This window comes from Hyposmocoma kahamanoa, unplaced genomic scaffold (assembly GCF_003589595.1).
Source record: "Hyposmocoma kahamanoa isolate Upper Pololo Valley unplaced genomic scaffold, ASM358959v1 265, whole genome shotgun sequence".
Lineage (NCBI taxonomy): Eukaryota > Metazoa > Arthropoda > Insecta > Lepidoptera > Cosmopterigidae > Hyposmocoma > Hyposmocoma kahamanoa.
In genome coordinates, this window is record NW_020653767.1 from 25,140 (window position 1) to 43,563 (window position 18,424).

At 37.7% G+C, this 18,424-nt stretch overlaps 1 protein-coding gene across 1 annotated transcript; it reads left to right on the plus strand.

Moving 5' to 3' along the window:
- The first annotated feature begins 7,632 nt into the window (after positions 1–7,632).
- Positions 7,633–14,634, plus strand: LOC113228991. The gene is made up of 4 exons (XM_026462458.1): positions 7,633–7,715; positions 9,470–9,563; positions 10,295–10,493; positions 13,334–14,634. Exons 2-4 carry the CDS (start codon positions 9,481–9,483, stop codon positions 13,556–13,558), a joined length of 507 nt encoding a protein of 168 aa, XP_026318243.1. The 5' UTR covers positions 7,633–7,715; positions 9,470–9,480; the 3' UTR covers positions 13,559–14,634.
- Positions 14,635–18,424: the final 3,790 nt, after the last annotated feature.

The window sequence follows — 18,424 nt, forward strand, 5'->3', positions numbered from 1 at the left end:
TTATATGAACACTCTATTCAACCACCCCACTTTGCATGAGGAGAACGCCGTGGGCATTAGAAAACTCCATGACGTCATCAAAGAGTGCCTAAACGGATTACGTAACATTGGAGTCGACGTAGAGTCATGGGGACCCATAGTTGTATATTTCATGGGTCAAAAACTTGATCCCACCAGCTGCAGGGAATACAGGAAAGAACGTTACAATCCTAGAGGATTGCCGGACTTAGAAGAATTCACCCAATTTTTGGAAACAAAATTCATGTCTCTTGAATCAATGCAAGGCGACAAAAATCAGAAGTCATCATCTATGAATAAACAACAAACTAACTACAAGCTTCCAAGTAACAACGTCAAACAGCAGCATAATAATTACAAAAATAATTATTATTCTCCGAAAGGGTCAACAAAATATAACAATGCTAAAATAGAGACAAATTCTTATTTTACTATAGCACGAACGTGCCCACTCTGCAAAACTGATCAACATGTGCTAATGCAGTGTCAGAAATTTTTGAATATGACCCCAATTGGTCGTCGTAACACAATTAGAAATTTACAATTGTGTAAAAACTGTTTATTTAGTCACGGAAATAAAATATGCACGTCTCAGAAAAAATGTAAACTTTCACCAAAATTTTAACCAACCATCAACTTCGAGAATCAATGCCGTTAATAACGTAACGAACGAAGATAAAGAAGTTTTACTAACCACTGTACAGCTGCGAACAAAAACTATAGATGGAAGTTACATAACGCTGCGAGGACTACTTGACCAAGGCTCTCAAGTAAGCCTAATTACTGAAGATGCTGCACAGCGGCTCAGACTAAAGAGAACAAAACTAAGCGCAGTAGTATCCGGAATCGGGTCGCAATCCGGAAACTGTAAGGGAGCTGTGAACTTAGAATGCAAGTCAATTCATTCCGACTACACGCTCAACATCGAAGCTTTGGTAATGAAAAAGCTTATAAATAACTTACCGAGCACTTCGTTTTCCATAGACAACTGGCAATACTTACAAAACTTAAAATTAGCTGACCCTAACTTCAACGTCTCGGGCCCGGTTGACCTACTGCTGGGTGCCGACCTTTACTCCGACATCATACTCGACGGCGTGATGAGAAGCGAAAACTTACCTGTAGCACAACAAACGAAGATGGGATGGATAGTCAGTGGAAGCGTGAAGACGTTCAACTGCCTTGTAATATATAACGACCTGAAAAACATGTCTCGTTTCTGGGAATCGGAAGAGATAACTCCTAACTCAACCGATATAACTAATCAGGACTTCTGTGAACAGATGTATTCTGAAACTACAACTAGACTACCAAACGGAAACTACGTGGTTCAGATGCCTATGAAGCCAGGCTATGAACATGACTTACCAACTACGAGACCTCAGGCACTATCCCAGTTCATGCAACTTGAGCGAAAAATGGAGAAGAATAATGAATATAGCAGAGAGTACAATCGTTTCATGAATGAATACATTACAATGGGACACATGAAACCTATAACTGAACAAACAAAACAAAAACATCGTGTGTACTTACCTCACCACGGTGTACTTAGATCTGAGTCCACGACGACCAAACTACGGGCTGTCTTTAACGCCTCATACAAAACTAAAAACAACCGAAGTCTCAACGACCTAATGTACACCGGGCCTAATTTGCAGAATGACATGTTAACACTGCTGATCAACTGGCGAACTTTCAAATACGTTTTCACTGCGGACGTGGAGAAAATGTACAGACAGATTTGGCTTACTGAAAATCAACAACAGCTGCAAACGGTTTTCTGGAGAGGATCACGTACGGAACCTCTACAAGAATGGCAACTTTGTACTGTCACATACGGTACCAAGGCTGCACCCTACCTAGCGATGCGAACGTTGCATCAACTCAGTCAAGATGAAAAACATAACTATCCAAAGGCAGCAGAAGTCCTCAAAAACTATTTTTATATGGACGATTTAGTCTACGGACAAGACACAATTGAATCATCTGAACAACTAATAACTGAACTTATTGAATTACTTAAACAAGGAGGCTTCAACTTACGGAAGTGGAATAGCAACGAGCCGACCATTTTAAAAAACTTAAAAAATGATCAGCGCTGTAACAAAACGACAATCAACTTCACTCCTGAACAAACTTCAAACACAAAAACACTCGGAATGCGCTGGAACCCGGCCGCCGACACATTCACCTATAACTGGAATATACCTGCAAAAGAAAACTTAACTAAACGAAACTTACTCGCACAAATAAGCAAACTCTACGATCCACTCGGATGGCTCTCACCTACAACTATTAAAGCCAAGTTACTTTTCCAAAAGGTGTGGATGAGTGAAACGAAATGGGACGAAAAATTACCTGCTGAAATAACTAAGGAATGGGAGAACATGCGACAAGACCTACCCAACATAAACAAACTAACTATACCTAGATGGTTACATTGCATTAACAATGAACTTGAAATTCATGGATATTGTGACGCAAGTGAAAAAGCATACGCTTGTGTACTATACAGTCGGGTGAAATCCGAGAACGGCTGTTACATCACTACATTGATTACAGCCAAAACAAAGGTCGCTCCGCTTAGCAAGAAAGTCACATTGCCTCGAATGGAACTCTGTGGGGCTCTTTTACTAGCTAAGTTGGTTGAAAAACTAAAATCCATATTAATTAGCAAACAACTACAAATCTACTGCTGGAGTGATTCAAAAGTGGTCCTGGCGTGGTTACAGGGCAACGTACAACGATGGGAACGCTACATCGCTAACAGAGTGACGCAGATAAATAACATTATTCCGTCATCACAGTGGCGCTACGTAAAATCGGAAGAAAACCCGGCAGACTGTGCCACTCGAGGTCTCACACCATCACAACTTTTAACATTCAACTTATGGTGGGAGGGACCACAATGGCTAAAAACTGAAAACTTAGAAAAAGACGAATGTAAACAAACCTACACTACTAGACAGATACAGCGACTTGAAACGTGTAACACGAGTACTAGCGTGGATAGTGCGAGCTGGGCAAATATTTCGCAATTATAAAATGAGTAAGGCTATTAATAACTTAACCGACCACGACGCTGAAAAAAGAGTGCAACAATGTAGCTCTACAAGCAACAAAGGTACAACGTACCTAACTTAACAAACTTTCTCCACGAGACAACAAAAAACAACGAACTTAACAATTCTACGAAACAACGAACTACAACTTACTTTACAACTCAACAAGTCAAGAAAACTACAACTCAACAATGTAGCTCTACAAGCAACAAAGGTACAACGTACCTGACTTAACAAAACTTCTATACGAGACAACAAACTACAATTTAATACAAACTATAACTTAACAATGCTGCTCTATGAGGCAACAAGGTACAACGTACCTAACTCAACAAAACTTCTCTATGACACAACAAAACTACAAACTACAATTTCCTAACGCTGCTCTACGAGCCAACGAAAGTACAACGTACTTAACAAAATGAACTACAAGCTAACCTACAAACGACGAAGAAGACAGCACAAATACCTACACCACAAAAAATCAATACAGGAGAAGGAAAAACTATATACAGTTTATTCACTATACTACTTGTGATGTTAACTGTCAACGTGAAAACTACAAAATCATCTCAACTAGATAACTACAAACTAATGAACATTGAAAACAAACATCCGATATACTTCGATGAAGCTGGAAAGATACAACTTATACACGACGAGTGGAATCTCTTAATCTACTACAATCTGACCTCCTACTGGCAAGCTGAAAACAAACTTAAAAACTACGTGGAACAAATTGACAACATTTGTCAAAAAATAACTTACACACCGTGCGACACCATGGTCAGTCATTTACGAGAAGAACTGCGTCATCTCTCCAAACGTGACAGTCTTTTGCTGTCCCAACACCTGACACGGCATAAACGAGGTTACTTCGATGGCGTAGGAAAACTAGCACGAACACTTTTTGGCGTTCTGGACGAGGATTTCGCTAAAAAATATGAAAAGGACATCGAAGCCTTGACCAAAAATGACAACTACTTACTTCAACTCATGAAAAACCAAACTCTGATAATTGAAGCAGAAAACAATATTGTCAAGAAGAGTCAAGACTTTATGGAAGATCAATTTAGCATCATACATGACTACATGAACAAAACGTATAACGAAATTCAAAAGATTGAAAACCGCGTGCAAATGTTGTATGCGGTGAACGATGTTAACTCGGCCGTTATAACTACGACATTAATATTGAGCGCATTGCAACGAATACAAGAAACGCTGTTAAACGCATTGTCAGATATCTATAAAGGTCATTTAGACACGCACGTGTTTCCAACATCGCAATTAATAGATCAACTGAACATCATATCCGGAAAACTTCCGATGGGACTATCTCTACCAATTAAAGATACACATCAAGATATACAAGACATATACCAACTTATCTATGTGAAGGCTCGAGTTACAGAAAATTATTTGATGTTTGAACTTCATATTCCACTACTCAGTGAAGAAGAATATAAAATATACAGAATTATACCTATACCGTTCATGAGGCAAGGAAGCTTAAAACTAATACGCCCATCTTCGCAGTACATTGCTATCAACTTTGTGAAAAACTCATACATAACTATGGACGAAAATAAAATGCAGCAATGCATTGCATACAGCAAAGAACAATATATTTGCGTGGCAAACCAACCTGTTTATAACATACACGACAAAAATGCGCCATGCGAAGCAAACGTATTCAATCAACAAACGTCACACTCATGTGTCATCGATGACGTAGAATGCAAAGAGACGTGGACAAAACTGCATAGACCGAACATATGGTTATTTACGTTATGCAACAAACAACTGATACGAGTCATATGCGAGGATCAAGTTACGTCCGTGGCCTTGTTAGGGACCGGACTTATATCTCTGAAGCCAAAGTGCATTCTACAAAAAACAGATCCAACTATTTACGCATTTAACCACTTTGGTAATCAAATACAGATGGGAGTGGATATAAATGTACCTACTATAAACTCCTCAATTAACAACTTGTTCAACTTCAACTGGAACAATGCTGAGTTAAATGTGACCACACTCAAACCTGCACCTACCTTGGACTTCAATAAAATAGAACAGCAACTAACGTACCAGAAAGAACACGAGAAGTTACCTATGACGTCACATTTATCTGTTCATGACGTTTACTTGTACTCAGTCACTACTTTGTTGCTGGGAGGAATATTTGCAGTAGCCCTCTCAGTTTATATAAGAAAAAGATGTATGAAAAGAAAAGACAGTACCTCTTCGTCCAGAAACTACACTAGACCTATCAAGACCACGGAACCAGATATCGAGTTGCAAGAAATACGCAATCCGACACCAGATGAACCAGTTTATAGCGAAGTGAAGACGAAACGAACGGCATTTCGTTTTGACTAATAACTTTTAATATTATTATATTTTTTGCTATGTGCTGGATGCTCATATGACTGAAACTTTTACCTTTTTTACTTACTTATACAATTGCTTTATTTTTACTTACTTATACAATTGCTTTATTTTTACTTACTTATACACTTACTTTATCTTTACTTATACCTAAACACTTTCACTACTTACTTTTCACCTTTCCCTCGGGAGCATGTACGGGTCACGTACAAGATTTAGACGCTGAGTTTGCGCTCTACTTTACGTGAATCGACTGATTCACATTTTATTATAATTTAGTTGATTTAATAACTCTGTCGCAATCGGTCACATAAGCATCCATATAATAACTTGTATTTAAACAAAAATAAAACTTTACGATTGTACGTCAACTCTATAACTTAACTAACTACAAACTACAACTAACTTAACTACCTACAATCAAGACGTCAAAGCCCATACAGTATGGTCATTGAATTGTAGCAAATTAATGTCACCCTTATAGGAATCATTGGAGAGAGTGTGTGATATAGTTTTCCAAGTCGCTCTGCATTTGTTGGTATTGCTTCTTATGTATTTAGTATTACTGATTCGTTTTGATTTTAATATGCATTTATTAAGCAGTGTATTGTAGCTTCTTTAATGTAGTTTATTGTACAATTTATTTAATTTTTCTCTTGTATGTTTGATTTGTAATGCTCGTTTTGTTTTACATGACTTTTTAAACCTTTAGTGAGCCAACGCAACCTCGTGAGATGATTAGTTACTTTAACTATTACGATTGGAAAATATAAATTATACAATAAAGAAAACAAATCGTAAATACCATCAAACGCGGTTGTCGTCCTATCTGAATTTACGACTTCAAAAAACGAAAGAGAGCGTATGTAGTTACAAAACTTTTTAATGTTTTCCGGGTTATAGTCGCGTCTGTATTCATGCCACATGTTATAAACTTTTTGTTTCTTGACTTTTACACTTAAGGTTTGCGCAGCTTCGTGATCTGAGAGACCTAGGTGATGAATTTCAGCATTTGCGGTTTTGATGTTGCTAGCTATTTGGTCATTTACGAGTTTAGTCGTGTTGGAGTATGTATGGGCGCTAAAATTATAGTTCTGTAGGGTACTAAGAAGATCTTTGGCTGCTAAATTTTGTTTCAAATTATCGATGTTCCGATCACCGCATATAACTATTGTTTTAACAAAAAACACGACGCAAGCACATAGAAAAAATTCGTGAGGTCCGCTGGTTCGTTCCGTGGATTAGTTGGCATAGGGTATGGCACGGAATGCTAGAAGACGTCGGCTCGTATCCAGCCGGATAGAAAGAATTTTTTCTGAGTGTTCGATCTATGTATTAATAATTTTAACCTCACTCAATCGAGGCTCTGCAGTGACGGAACACTCATTGGATTCGGGTTCGACGCACTATATTCGTTTTGATAAGTGTCCGTACTGGGGAGAGAAAAGCATTTCATTTGCTGAGAAAAGACTTTAATAAAAATAAAGCAAACGAGTAGGTACCCTCGTTGTTCGCCGGCGCCGCCTGCGCCCGCAGCCGCACTGAGCGATCGGGCTGCCGGGGCTTTGGAACACTTTCAGCCGATTTGGTTCGAAACATGACGAACAAGAATTCGACTTAAATACTTGAGTTATCCGTTAGTTCAGTTAATATCAAAAATAAACTTTGAAGGTAATCGAAACGCGCAAACGTCCTCCGCGACGAACAACACCCGCCACATTGCGTTTTACTTCGGATGCGTTTTAGGTATTTCTAGCGTTTTCTTTTGTTACCGCACAGAGTTACCACCTTTTACAATGTTTTTATTTTTGTACGAAAGTAAAATCTAGTGATTCATTAAAGGTCATGCAATAAAAGTCGTAGTTTCTGATGTTTTTAATTAAAAAAGTCCTACGAGGTTGTTAGGTAGTATTTTAAAAATAACTCTGAATAATTTAAATTAGCCACCACTGCCATGAACGGCAGTCGCCCGAGCACACGACTAGACTATAGTTTTAACTCCACTGAGAATACAGCTGCATAGCACTGATGACTCACTGCATTCTTAACGCGAACGTACTATAAATACTCGCAATTGACCTTGGAACTTTCTGGAAGCACTTGCATGTCGCGCTTAATTAAACAGACCTTACGCAAGTTCGCAACAAGTTGCAATACAGCTTAGAGAGCCGCCGGTGGCGCACGTGTGACATTGAAGAGAAATAAAAATACATTTTCGGTGTTCAGCGTTGAGTTAAGGTAAGAATACGTTTAATATTGCTGATTGGAATATTTATTTGTGTTCAATACCGTGATGTTCGCCTATTTTTGGGAAAATACTCCATTACTTTGTTATTGTCATTGTTACATATACCTTAGACCCGACTCTGGGCAGTCCAGTCGCGTCTAAGGAATTTTCCTTTGCGCTTGTTCGATAATTCCAATCAGAAACAAGTGCTGATTGGGTTCGAAGCGGAGTTAAAACTCGTGCGGTCATTGTGTCCTTTTACTGAGCAACGCTAATATCTGAAGAATATTTAGAATACAATAAATATAAACTTTCAAATACTATATTAAGTATGCTCATAGTAATAATTATGTTTATATTAAGACGTTCTCTTAGATGTTTTTGAAGCTGGTTAATCTTTTTTAAAACAAAAGCTTTGTTTACTATGGAGATAACCGGTTACTCTTTGCTGTCATCGATATATTATGTAATTTGAATATTTAGTAGGCTTTGAAATGTCTAGAATACGTGTAAATCTACTTATATGAATACCTATAAAATGTATAGAGCTGTTGTATAAGTAGATCTTACAAAAGTCATTCAGTACGACACGCTACTGAAGTACAGTGCTTCTATTTTCTCAATGTCCCTCGACAAACTTCGTGTTTCGGCTGTCGTCGGGTTTTATTCAGTTGCCCTTTACCTTTAGTACCGACCGGACGCTTTCAGTCGACTTGGAAGTGTATAGAGTTGCTATTACATTTTTTATTTATTATAAAATGGAGGAAAGCCGCCAAAATTACAGGCATGACAGATAATTTACAGCTTGTACTTGTATTTTTTACATGACCGTCACTAGATATTATAAAAAAATACAACAATGGTTATTTTCAAAAAGTCCAAAAACGTATTTTTGTAGCTTGTGGCGTTTCGATCGGAACAGTAAAGAATATTTTAAAAGAATGATAAAAAAAGATAAATCAGTTCCTTTTTAGTCACCGAAAAAGGTACGAAAGAACAATAAATTTCGTTTATTTTTAGACGATTTTGACTATATTGACAAGAAATAACATGATTGGAGCAAGAATCGAGTATATGATCCTGCAATAAAATGTGAAGATGAATATAGAAAATTTAAACCACTGTTTGAAACGTACACGGACAGTGATTATTCCATCGACGGCGAACGTACTAACCTATGCTATGTCAGATAAAGGAATGCGATCAGATACGGACTGAATGAAATTATTAATATCCGGAAAAATATTCATTTTATTAAAAGAAGCACGCTTTATGTACTTTATATTTTTGTTAATATGCTTATTGCCGTGGTGCAAATGTTATTATTATTAAAAATAGGGAAATAGTTTTACAGCTCTATATGTATACTTCACACGGAAATCAAAACAACAATAAAGTACGTTGTTCAAAATTCAAATTATTGTAGATTTTAAATCTAATAATTAATGGGCATGGAAATTAATATTCGTGTCCATTCGGAAATCCGATTATTGCCGAGGGATATTGAACAATATAATCAATGTAGCCGATTCTGACTTACTATACATGTAACCGGTGTGTGAAGATCTCTAAGACACACTCGGTCAAAGTAAAAAAGACTTCTGAAACAGAAGCGTAGGTCCCTCGTGTAACATAATGCATTGCACTCGTTTCGAAATCAATAGTTGATTAAATAACGTAGGTATAAAGTTCTGTCCCATAGGGAACTTCCTGAGTGCTTTTACGGAAATAAGTCGAAATCTAATTGTTTTCATTTCATTTTCAGGATACGTCCAAATGAATTCTTACCCAAGAGACGAGGAAGGGTATCCTGTACCAAGTCGAGGAAAGGAAATAGTTCGAGAACATATGGAGAGACGGTGATTTTTATTTTTAACCGACTTTAAAAAAGGAGGAGGTTCTCAATTCGACAGATTTTTTTGTAGTAGATATGTTACGCGATAATTTGTGAACCCATTTCGATGATTCTTTTTTATTGGAAAGAGGGTGCCTCTTTAGTGGTCCCATTTAAATTTGAAGAAAATATTCCACCTCTAAGGGTGGCAAACTAGGGGATGAATCCGGTTTAGTGCACTTTCCGGTAACCGATTCCAATAAAACTTGGCAAATAGATGTAATTGCACGAACTTTTGAGGTCGGTGTTTTCATACAAATTAAAAATTCAAACTAATTTTTTTCACATTTGGTCAGTTCGATTCCCAGGTGAGGCAACTTTTTAAAAATCATTAAATGCACTATTACATACAATTAAAAATAAAATAATTTCTTCAAGAAATATCCCATCTAAAATATTTAAAGTATTTTTTCTTCGTGTCATCATCATCATCATCGACCTATTGCAGTCCGCTGCTGGACGTAGGCCACTCCCAATGTACACCATCAATACGCCACCGTTATACTTTATCAATTATTTAAACATGTATATATCTCACAGATAGGTCGATGGATCTCTACCATAGACTTGGAATACGGAAGTGTGTTCTGCAAAGGGCATACCTACGGAGACAACCCTGCAGTTACGCACGCGGAGGAGTATCCCGTAACAATCCTGATTCTGCGTTATTATTGAATGTTGGAAATTGGTTTCCAGGTTCCCAGGACGGCGTTTCTCGATATATAAGACGTTACGCTGGCTGGAACATCCCCTCACAGGGCGCAATTTACATCTGAACTGCTACAACGAGGAGTTGCGACTCGCCGTTGAGTACTACGGCAGGCAGCACTATGAGTTCGTGCCGGACATGCACGAAAGATGGTCCGCCTTCAAGTACCAACAATATCGAGATGCGGTGAGTGTACTTTGTTCCCTATGGGGTGCCCCCGTTTGTGAGTGTGTGGCGAGGCGTCCATATAACTCGATTCCCACCAGCTTGCCTAAAATTTTCCGCGTACCTATTACCAGTGGCAGCGCATGGGCTGCGCGCATGCCTACCCCACCGCTTAAAAACATTTCGCACATGACAACTAACATAGTATTATCTCAAAATGGCTGTAAGTTATATTAATATTACTTTTAGTTTCAAAGCGACAGTGTTGTCCTGTCACTTTGAAATTAAATCGTATGTGAATGACACATCAATATCGCGAAATTTTGGAGATAAATTATTAATATAACGCAATTTTTGCAATAATACTATGTTAGTTGTCAAGTGCGATTTATTCAAAATATTCACTAGGTATGAAATGTGTACCTACTAACTTGTCCCGATGCATCTCAACCTATCAGCGCGAGGCGCGCCGGCGCCGGCGGCTCGGCGAGTTCTTTCTGCGAATCTGGCATTTTGCGAATCTAACATTCTGCCCGTTTGTCATTTTGCGTTTCTAGCATAAAACGTCGGCGTCAAAACGTCTATTTCATTCATGAAATCTACGCGCTCCCATCAAAATATACCCCAACATATATACAAATTTAAACCCTATTCCAACAAATTATAGTTTACTTTGTTTTAATTTCAGAATCGTTGCCATATGAACAACTTTCTTAAAATAATGTAACGAAATTAATATAGGTAATAGCAAATTAATACAAAATTATGGTTAATTTGTATTTTGTAAATCTTAACAATAAACGGTGTTACATGTTACGTATCCATATTTTATTGGGTGTTTATTTTTAATAGGACTACGTAAAGAACGTATGTAAAAGGTCATGGTAATTCGTAGGTAATTGAAATAGCAACACTTGGCATTCATTTGTTTGTAACTTTACAAACTTTCGTATCGCGACGGGCAGCTTCGAATGTACTTTAAAGCTGTGGTTATTTTATGTGTAGAATAAGTTAACCTGCGAAATTACGTGCACTAGTATCTTTTGTGTTAATGAGTGTTGTGTTGAAATGTCGCCAAGGCGCCTTTTAACGGGAAAACATTTTTTTGTTAAAGTAAGTGTTTTTTGTTTTTTTTTTTCAAAAAGTTAAAGCTTCAGCTTTACGAAAGAAAATTTTCACGCCTAGCCACTGTGATACACCTGCACTCGTTCTCGCCGCATACTCGCTACACTCGGGCGACTGTCCCAGAAACGAGACACGCATCCAGTATGAACCAGTGAAGTCCAGTTTTACAATATGTAACAAACCCCATGGGTTCATAAGTCTAATGAAATGAAAGGAAATTTTAAAACATGGTCTGAAAGATGGAACAATTTTTACAGAACACATGTTTTACCTGACCGGGCATGCAAAATGTTGCTTAAATTTAGTTTAATTATAGCATTGTCATCGGACGTGTACAAGGAATAATCAATAAATTAATTAATAACAACAGAATAATATGTCAATGTCAAATTATTTAATATCATACATCATTATTACATTAAATATACATATACATATATACATTATAATTTCATGTCGACATCCAATAATCAACAAAGAATTACGTACGTATTTACGTATTTTTTGTGTATGATATTTTTTCACACTGTTAAGTGCCTGTCCATAATTTGCAAGCAAATATTTAGCTCGTACTTTAGTAGGCGAAAGTTACTTTTTACTCCTGAATTTGTTATTTGTCGTTTATTTAAAACAAATAAAGTGTCAGGATCAAGATAAGTACCATTTAAATAACCACACCAAATTTGGTAGTAAGCAAGTTTGGTTTGCCCGAGAAAAATATGTCAAAAAATAACCACCAGAGTCTCACTGTAATCCGGTTTTTTGTATTACCTATGACAATAAGCAATATTCTAGGATTTTCAAGCTACACTTCAAGATACGTGTTACAGGTGTACTATTTTCAAAGTTCCACGTGCTATGTTATCGCCTAAAAACTTACACAAAAACACCATATTTAAGCGATTTTGGGCACCTCATCGCCTTAGTATAAAACTGCGGTGGCCCAACACACGTGTGTGTCCGGGAGTGCATACATATACATACCAACACTCGTATGTACATATAAACTTGTTGTGTTTGTTCGGTCTTCGTGTCAATATTAATTCACAAAGACATGTGAATAAAAATGGAAGTAAATTAATTTGAAAGACACTCTCTTCTCTCTCTTCGGCAGAGCGTCGAGCAGGCAAGAGCTCCTGGGGATGCCTCGTGGAGAGGCGAAACACGTGTCGGGTATATTTTTGGTGATGGTTTGTGACTATAGTTGCGCTTGTGTTATTAATTTTATGCGGAGGGAGGGTGGTATAATTAACTGCATGAAAAAATATTCAACACAAGCGCAGGTATTTTGCACGATTCAACCTTCACTGGGTTCGCGGAGTCGCAAATTAATTTACATCCATTTTTATTAACATGGACTTCCGCAAAGTAACGCCTGAATCTATTAATTGCTTAAAGACATGTGAATATCATTATACTTCTATATTTGAAATAAATACTTCATTATTATTCTGGATATCCATTTCAGGGTCTCGCCTCTCCCGTGGCCTAAAAGATTATTATTTAATAATATAATATTAATAATGGTATGGGGAGAGGCGAGAGTCTGACATAGATATCCATAATAATAATAATAATTTATTTAAGAAAAGAAAGTACATGTACAAGCTAATTGAACTACAGCAATTCAAAATGATTAAGATTGTACATACAATAAAAATCGTGTATAAGTTCGGGACTTGTATTAATTATAGTAATAATTATAACAATAAAATAAATATGTTTTTTAATTTCAGGTGAAGCAAGAACTGTGTGAGGAGAACAATGTACATCTGATTATTGTGAATAGTATGAAAGTAGGTCTTGACGAGATTTCTGATTACATTGACGGAGAACTGAAAAAAATTTCTGATAAGAAAGTCGATCCCGATGAGGAAATCGATTCTGATGAGGAAATCGATTCTGATGAGGAAGTCGATCCGGATGAGGAAATCGTATCTGACACAGATCCTGTAAACTAGTGGTTTCGCATGCAGCACAGGAGTTTTGCTGGTCGTCGCTTGCGCGTAGCATGCGTGTCGCGCGCGAGTGCGGGTCGCTTTATATTACTATTATTATTATTACATCTATTTTAGACTCTCGCCTCTCCCGAGGCCGAAAAGATTAATTATTATAATAATAATAATAAAAAGACTTTGTTATTTGTATTTTCGCACCTTCAAAAACAAATCTTTTGAAAGATGTTAAAGAAAGGCTTCAAAAATTGAGCGTAGCCTTAATCTGCTCATAGAACATCCCATACAAAAAGACAATTTTTTATGTTTGATAAAAATACCTTCTTAGTTTGTAATAAAACTTCATTAATTTTTTTGAGTACTTTATTGACCGTAGCAGCAGATTACAAAAAAAAACAGTTATTTTAATAAACGTCGCGGCGGTCTTGCTCGTGCGCGCCCGCCGCGCGCGCGTATTCGGACGCACACGTTCGCACAATCTAGCGATGCACTAGCGTTGCACAACACTAGTCGTCCCAACGCGCCTTTCATTATTATGCGAATGTGTGCGTCCGTACACGGTTGCGCACACATACAAGCCGCGCTGTTAATTGGTACGGGGTTACCCGTCTTGTTTTATTCTACTATTTATTACGGACCCTCGGGTCTACTCCCGTGCTCCGTCCGCGATCCATCCGAAACAACAATTACTGTCAAATAAGTAATACTCGGCCAAATGAAAAGACAGTGTCAAGTATGAAGCTTCAATCGCATCATGCGTAAAGACGCATGATGTGAATGAAGCTTCATAATTAAAAGTAATTAGGTTGAGTATTACTCATTGGATAATATTGTTTCGGACGGAGAACGAGAGTCCACCCCCTGATATGTAGCAATAAAGTGTAATAACTTTGTCGTTTTATTCCTGTACGCACCTGATTATAAAATTAAAAAGAAATACTATAAATCATTTAACAAACAAACCAATAAATGTCGAGTTCTGTTGTCGCGATTGTTGCACATGCACGTTTGATTGTTTGAAAAAACAAATATACGCAATTAAGATCTGAAAAAAGTTTCATTTCCTAAGCCAATAATAATATACATAAACATTAAACAAAATTAAAAATCAATAACTCCTTGCTACGATGCTCTTCCGCCGGCGACGTGAGACGAGAATTGAATAGCCTATTTGGCTCGCACGAGCTCTATGCATATTTCAATCGTCTCAGTATTCCGCACAGCCATCAAATATGTTTAGAACCCGCGATAAGCCACGCAAGATAGGTATACCACTGATAACATGTCCACTTCTAATCACAATCACCCTGTTGATAAACCAATCTCAGAAACAAGGCCACTATACCACTATGTTGCTCTTTTGCCAGCGGTATCAAACGTTTGTCAACCACTCACAAACCATGTGGTGGTAAATTCGATCCAGCGGCTCTGATACCTATGTGGTATCAAAAAAGAGGGTTCGAATTTGCCGCATGTGGTAACATCGCGACTCGAGAGGTAAAAGGGAACCTCAAAATAAATAACAAGGCACAAGTGTTGGGTCATACACAACACTAAAGAGATTCGCTTTGTTTAACACAAAATCCCCCGGAACACGAAATAATTTTTCCCGCTCACGCGATGCGCTCCTCCTATCGCAAAATGGCGGCTATTTGGTTTCGCAAATTAGAAAAGCACTCAGTTTAAATACAAGTTTTTATAAATAAAAACTATTATTCTGCATTGCGAAATAAATACCCTCCGTAATACCAACAAAAACATCTAAAATAAAATGCAGTAATACACCGCAAATCCTGCACTTAAAAAGCACTACTGAAATTTTTGGTGTACTTGGATAAATATGATAATATTCCGTTTGAGTGGTTCTAACGTTTACCATGAAATTACTACTTAAAGTATAGTTTATAAACATTTATATTCAGGGTAAACTTAAAAAACGCTACTTACGGCATGTTTTCAATAAACAAACACCGAAATCACCAGCCCAAACAATAACACACACGATTGTCGTGACGTATTTTTGAAGTTGTTTATTTTTTTTAAATGACAGACCCAGACATTAAAAACTTTATGGTTTGCTAGAGTAGTTACCGAAATAGCAATTAATATTAGTTCTTTTACCTGTTATAACTTCGATATCCGATAAATCGGTATAAAATCATCACCGGCACCTCTAGGTGTGGTATGCGTCTATGGCTGCATGTATCGCGCGAGCACACACACACGAGTTACACACGGGCCTATTTATAATTATAATTCGCAGAACTGGTTGTTTACTTGTTTTTTCACAGGTTCTGTTGCCTTAATGTAACATTGTACCTTAGCGGTGGCGGGTCTTCAGCGCAGGCCAATTTCACCACGTCGGGGTCACCGGTGTGCCATGGGCGTGGTGGTATAAGGAATAGTTTGTCGTTTTTGAAGATGGACTAAAATTACAGGTCATTGCAAAAGTGGTTTATGCAATAAATAACCGAACTTGTTTTATTTCAACCATCGTATACACCAAATTCAAAAATCGACCTGAACCAAAACGACCGAATTAGATATTCACACGCAAAAAGTCCTAAAATCGGCAACAAATCATCCACCTGTTCACTCCAGCCGCAGGGGGCGTGACGGACGAATAATACGAACGCGTTGCGAAGCTTATAAAATGCTTCACTTGTGTTAAGTAGCGTGATTAGTAACTACCACCGAACTCCCACCTAAGCCCGCAGCAACACGCAGCAATCTTGGTATTGGGATAAAACTATTGTCTAGTTTATTGTGAAATTCAGATTATAAGTACTATCATCTAATTTATTATATATGTGAACTAAAGTCTGATGATGATATTCGGTTTCAATTTTGAGAAAAATGACGCTTTGTGTTGGATTCTGCATTCGGGACACGCCACCATTTGAGATCTATTGATGAGATAGCACTTCACCCACCGCAAAAGATCCCCATGTATCCCTAGGACGTGGAGTTTTGATAAAAGAATATTATGATCAACGCGATCGAATGCCTTCTCGAAGTCCGTATATACCACATCGGTCTGACTTCTGGACTCCATACTCTCTCTTACAAATTTGGAAAATAGAGTCAAGTTCGTGATTGTAGATCTACCTTTCAAGAAGCCGTGCTGTTCGTGAGGGACGTTGCGGGCAATAAGTGGGTAGATAGCGCTGTACACAAGTTTTTCAAAGATTTTACTAAAGACGTTTAGAATAGATATTGGTCAATAATTTACTATTTTGGTCGAGAGGCCTTTTTTGTAAACTGGAACAATTCTTGCCACTTTCCATTTGTCAGGAAAAACACCTTCACTTGTAGATTTATTAAAAATCGAGGTCAAGGGGCTTGTCAAAGACTTGGCACATGTAACAATTGGAGGTATACTGTCATCCCCAGTGCCTTTGTTAGGGTCAATATTACGCAATAATTTAAACAGTTGCATTTTTTCCACATGCAGAGCAGTTATGCTATCCGCACTCGAGTTTTGAGGTGGTAATAGCTCTTTAAAGCTATAGTTATTGATTGTCTGATAGTTATGATAGTTATGATATGTCTATATGCAATGGTGGATGGTAAACGTCCACTTTGGATAAAGGATGTTCAACAATATTTACTTCGATACTGAAATTACCAAAAACTAAGTCGAGGACATTACCACTCGAGTTTCTAAAATTATTGTATTGCATAAGACCTTGTAATGTAAAGGTATTAACTAAGCTTCGACTCAATTCTCGGAGTTCCAATGATTCACCCTTTTGACAAAACGCATACTTATCGTTTTCCCATTGAATAAAGGGCAGGTTAAAATCGCCTGTTATGATGTATTTGTCAATATCCGCGTTTGAACTGCTATTGGGTAGGAGAACATTTTCTAAAAAATTTAATAAATTACGGATGTCATGAGGTTGGTTCACATTGTCACCACGAATGTAGCTCTCGCTGTAGTTATACGCTCTATTTTTTGTAGACTTTTGTTTTGATAAATAAGCGGAGTTTAGTGCATGGACACATCACATGGATCATTGCGGCTTTGGAGAAATATACAGTTGGCCCATAAACAGTTGCCTCCTTTGCCAACTGCCTCTGTGGCCGAACGGTTACCATACCGGACCGCCACGCAGAGGTCCCAGGTTCGATTCCCGGGCCGGGAGAAATATTTGCCCACATTTATTTCTCTCGTGACTTTGGGTGTAATGTGTGGTTGTCTATGTGTGTGTCCATGGCACCCGCGACACAGGGTTTCCCTAGTGCGGGGCTGTGTTGAGTGTGTGCGTTATTATTATTATTAGTTATTTTATATACATAATGTACATAATATGTTCCTCCCTGCCGCTGCCACACACACGTGCGCGTCTTTGCTTGCCGTGAGCTTCCCGGCATCGCAGTCTAAGACAGCATACGCTAAAAGTGTTGTGAAAAACGCAAGAAATAAAAATGTTACTTTAATTTGTTGAATAAAAGAGCTCGAAACTCGATCTTTAGCGACCGTAGAATGAATGATGAGAAGGCAAAAACGAGATTTTCTTCGAGGCTTACACCACCTTGTTCTCAGCCGCGCCTCAATTTATTTTAACTTACGTAGTTCTGGCAGTAGATCAGTTTCACGTAAACAACTTCAAGAATGATTCATTCTTACGATTAGTAATCTGACATACATTTTGATTGGGTATACAAATATATAATAATAATAATAAGGTTTATTGTTACAAAATAGTTACAACAAAGTAGTGAAGTCCCCGACGACTGAGCTAGGTATAACCTGCGTTACAGGAGTCAGTGTCCTCTCTCAAACATTTGACCTTACATTACCTATTTCTTAACAATTTTAATAGGTACATTATTAAATAAATTACATATTATATGTTTCACTGAGTG

What these genes read in the sequence shown, in the direction of transcription:
- LOC113228991 (XM_026462458.1), top strand. Translation starts at nt 9,481, where the DNA reads ATGAATTCTTACCCAAGAGACGAGGAAGGGTATCCTGTACCAAGTCGA. An exon ending in CGAGAACATATGGAGAGACG is followed by an intron (nt 9,564 to 10,294) that starts GTGATTTTTATT and finishes ATTGGTTTCCAG; the next exon opens with GTTCCCAGGACGGCGTTTCT. An exon ending in ACCAACAATATCGAGATGCG is followed by an intron (nt 10,494 to 13,333) that starts GTGAGTGTACTT and finishes TTTTAATTTCAG; the next exon opens with GTGAAGCAAGAACTGTGTGA.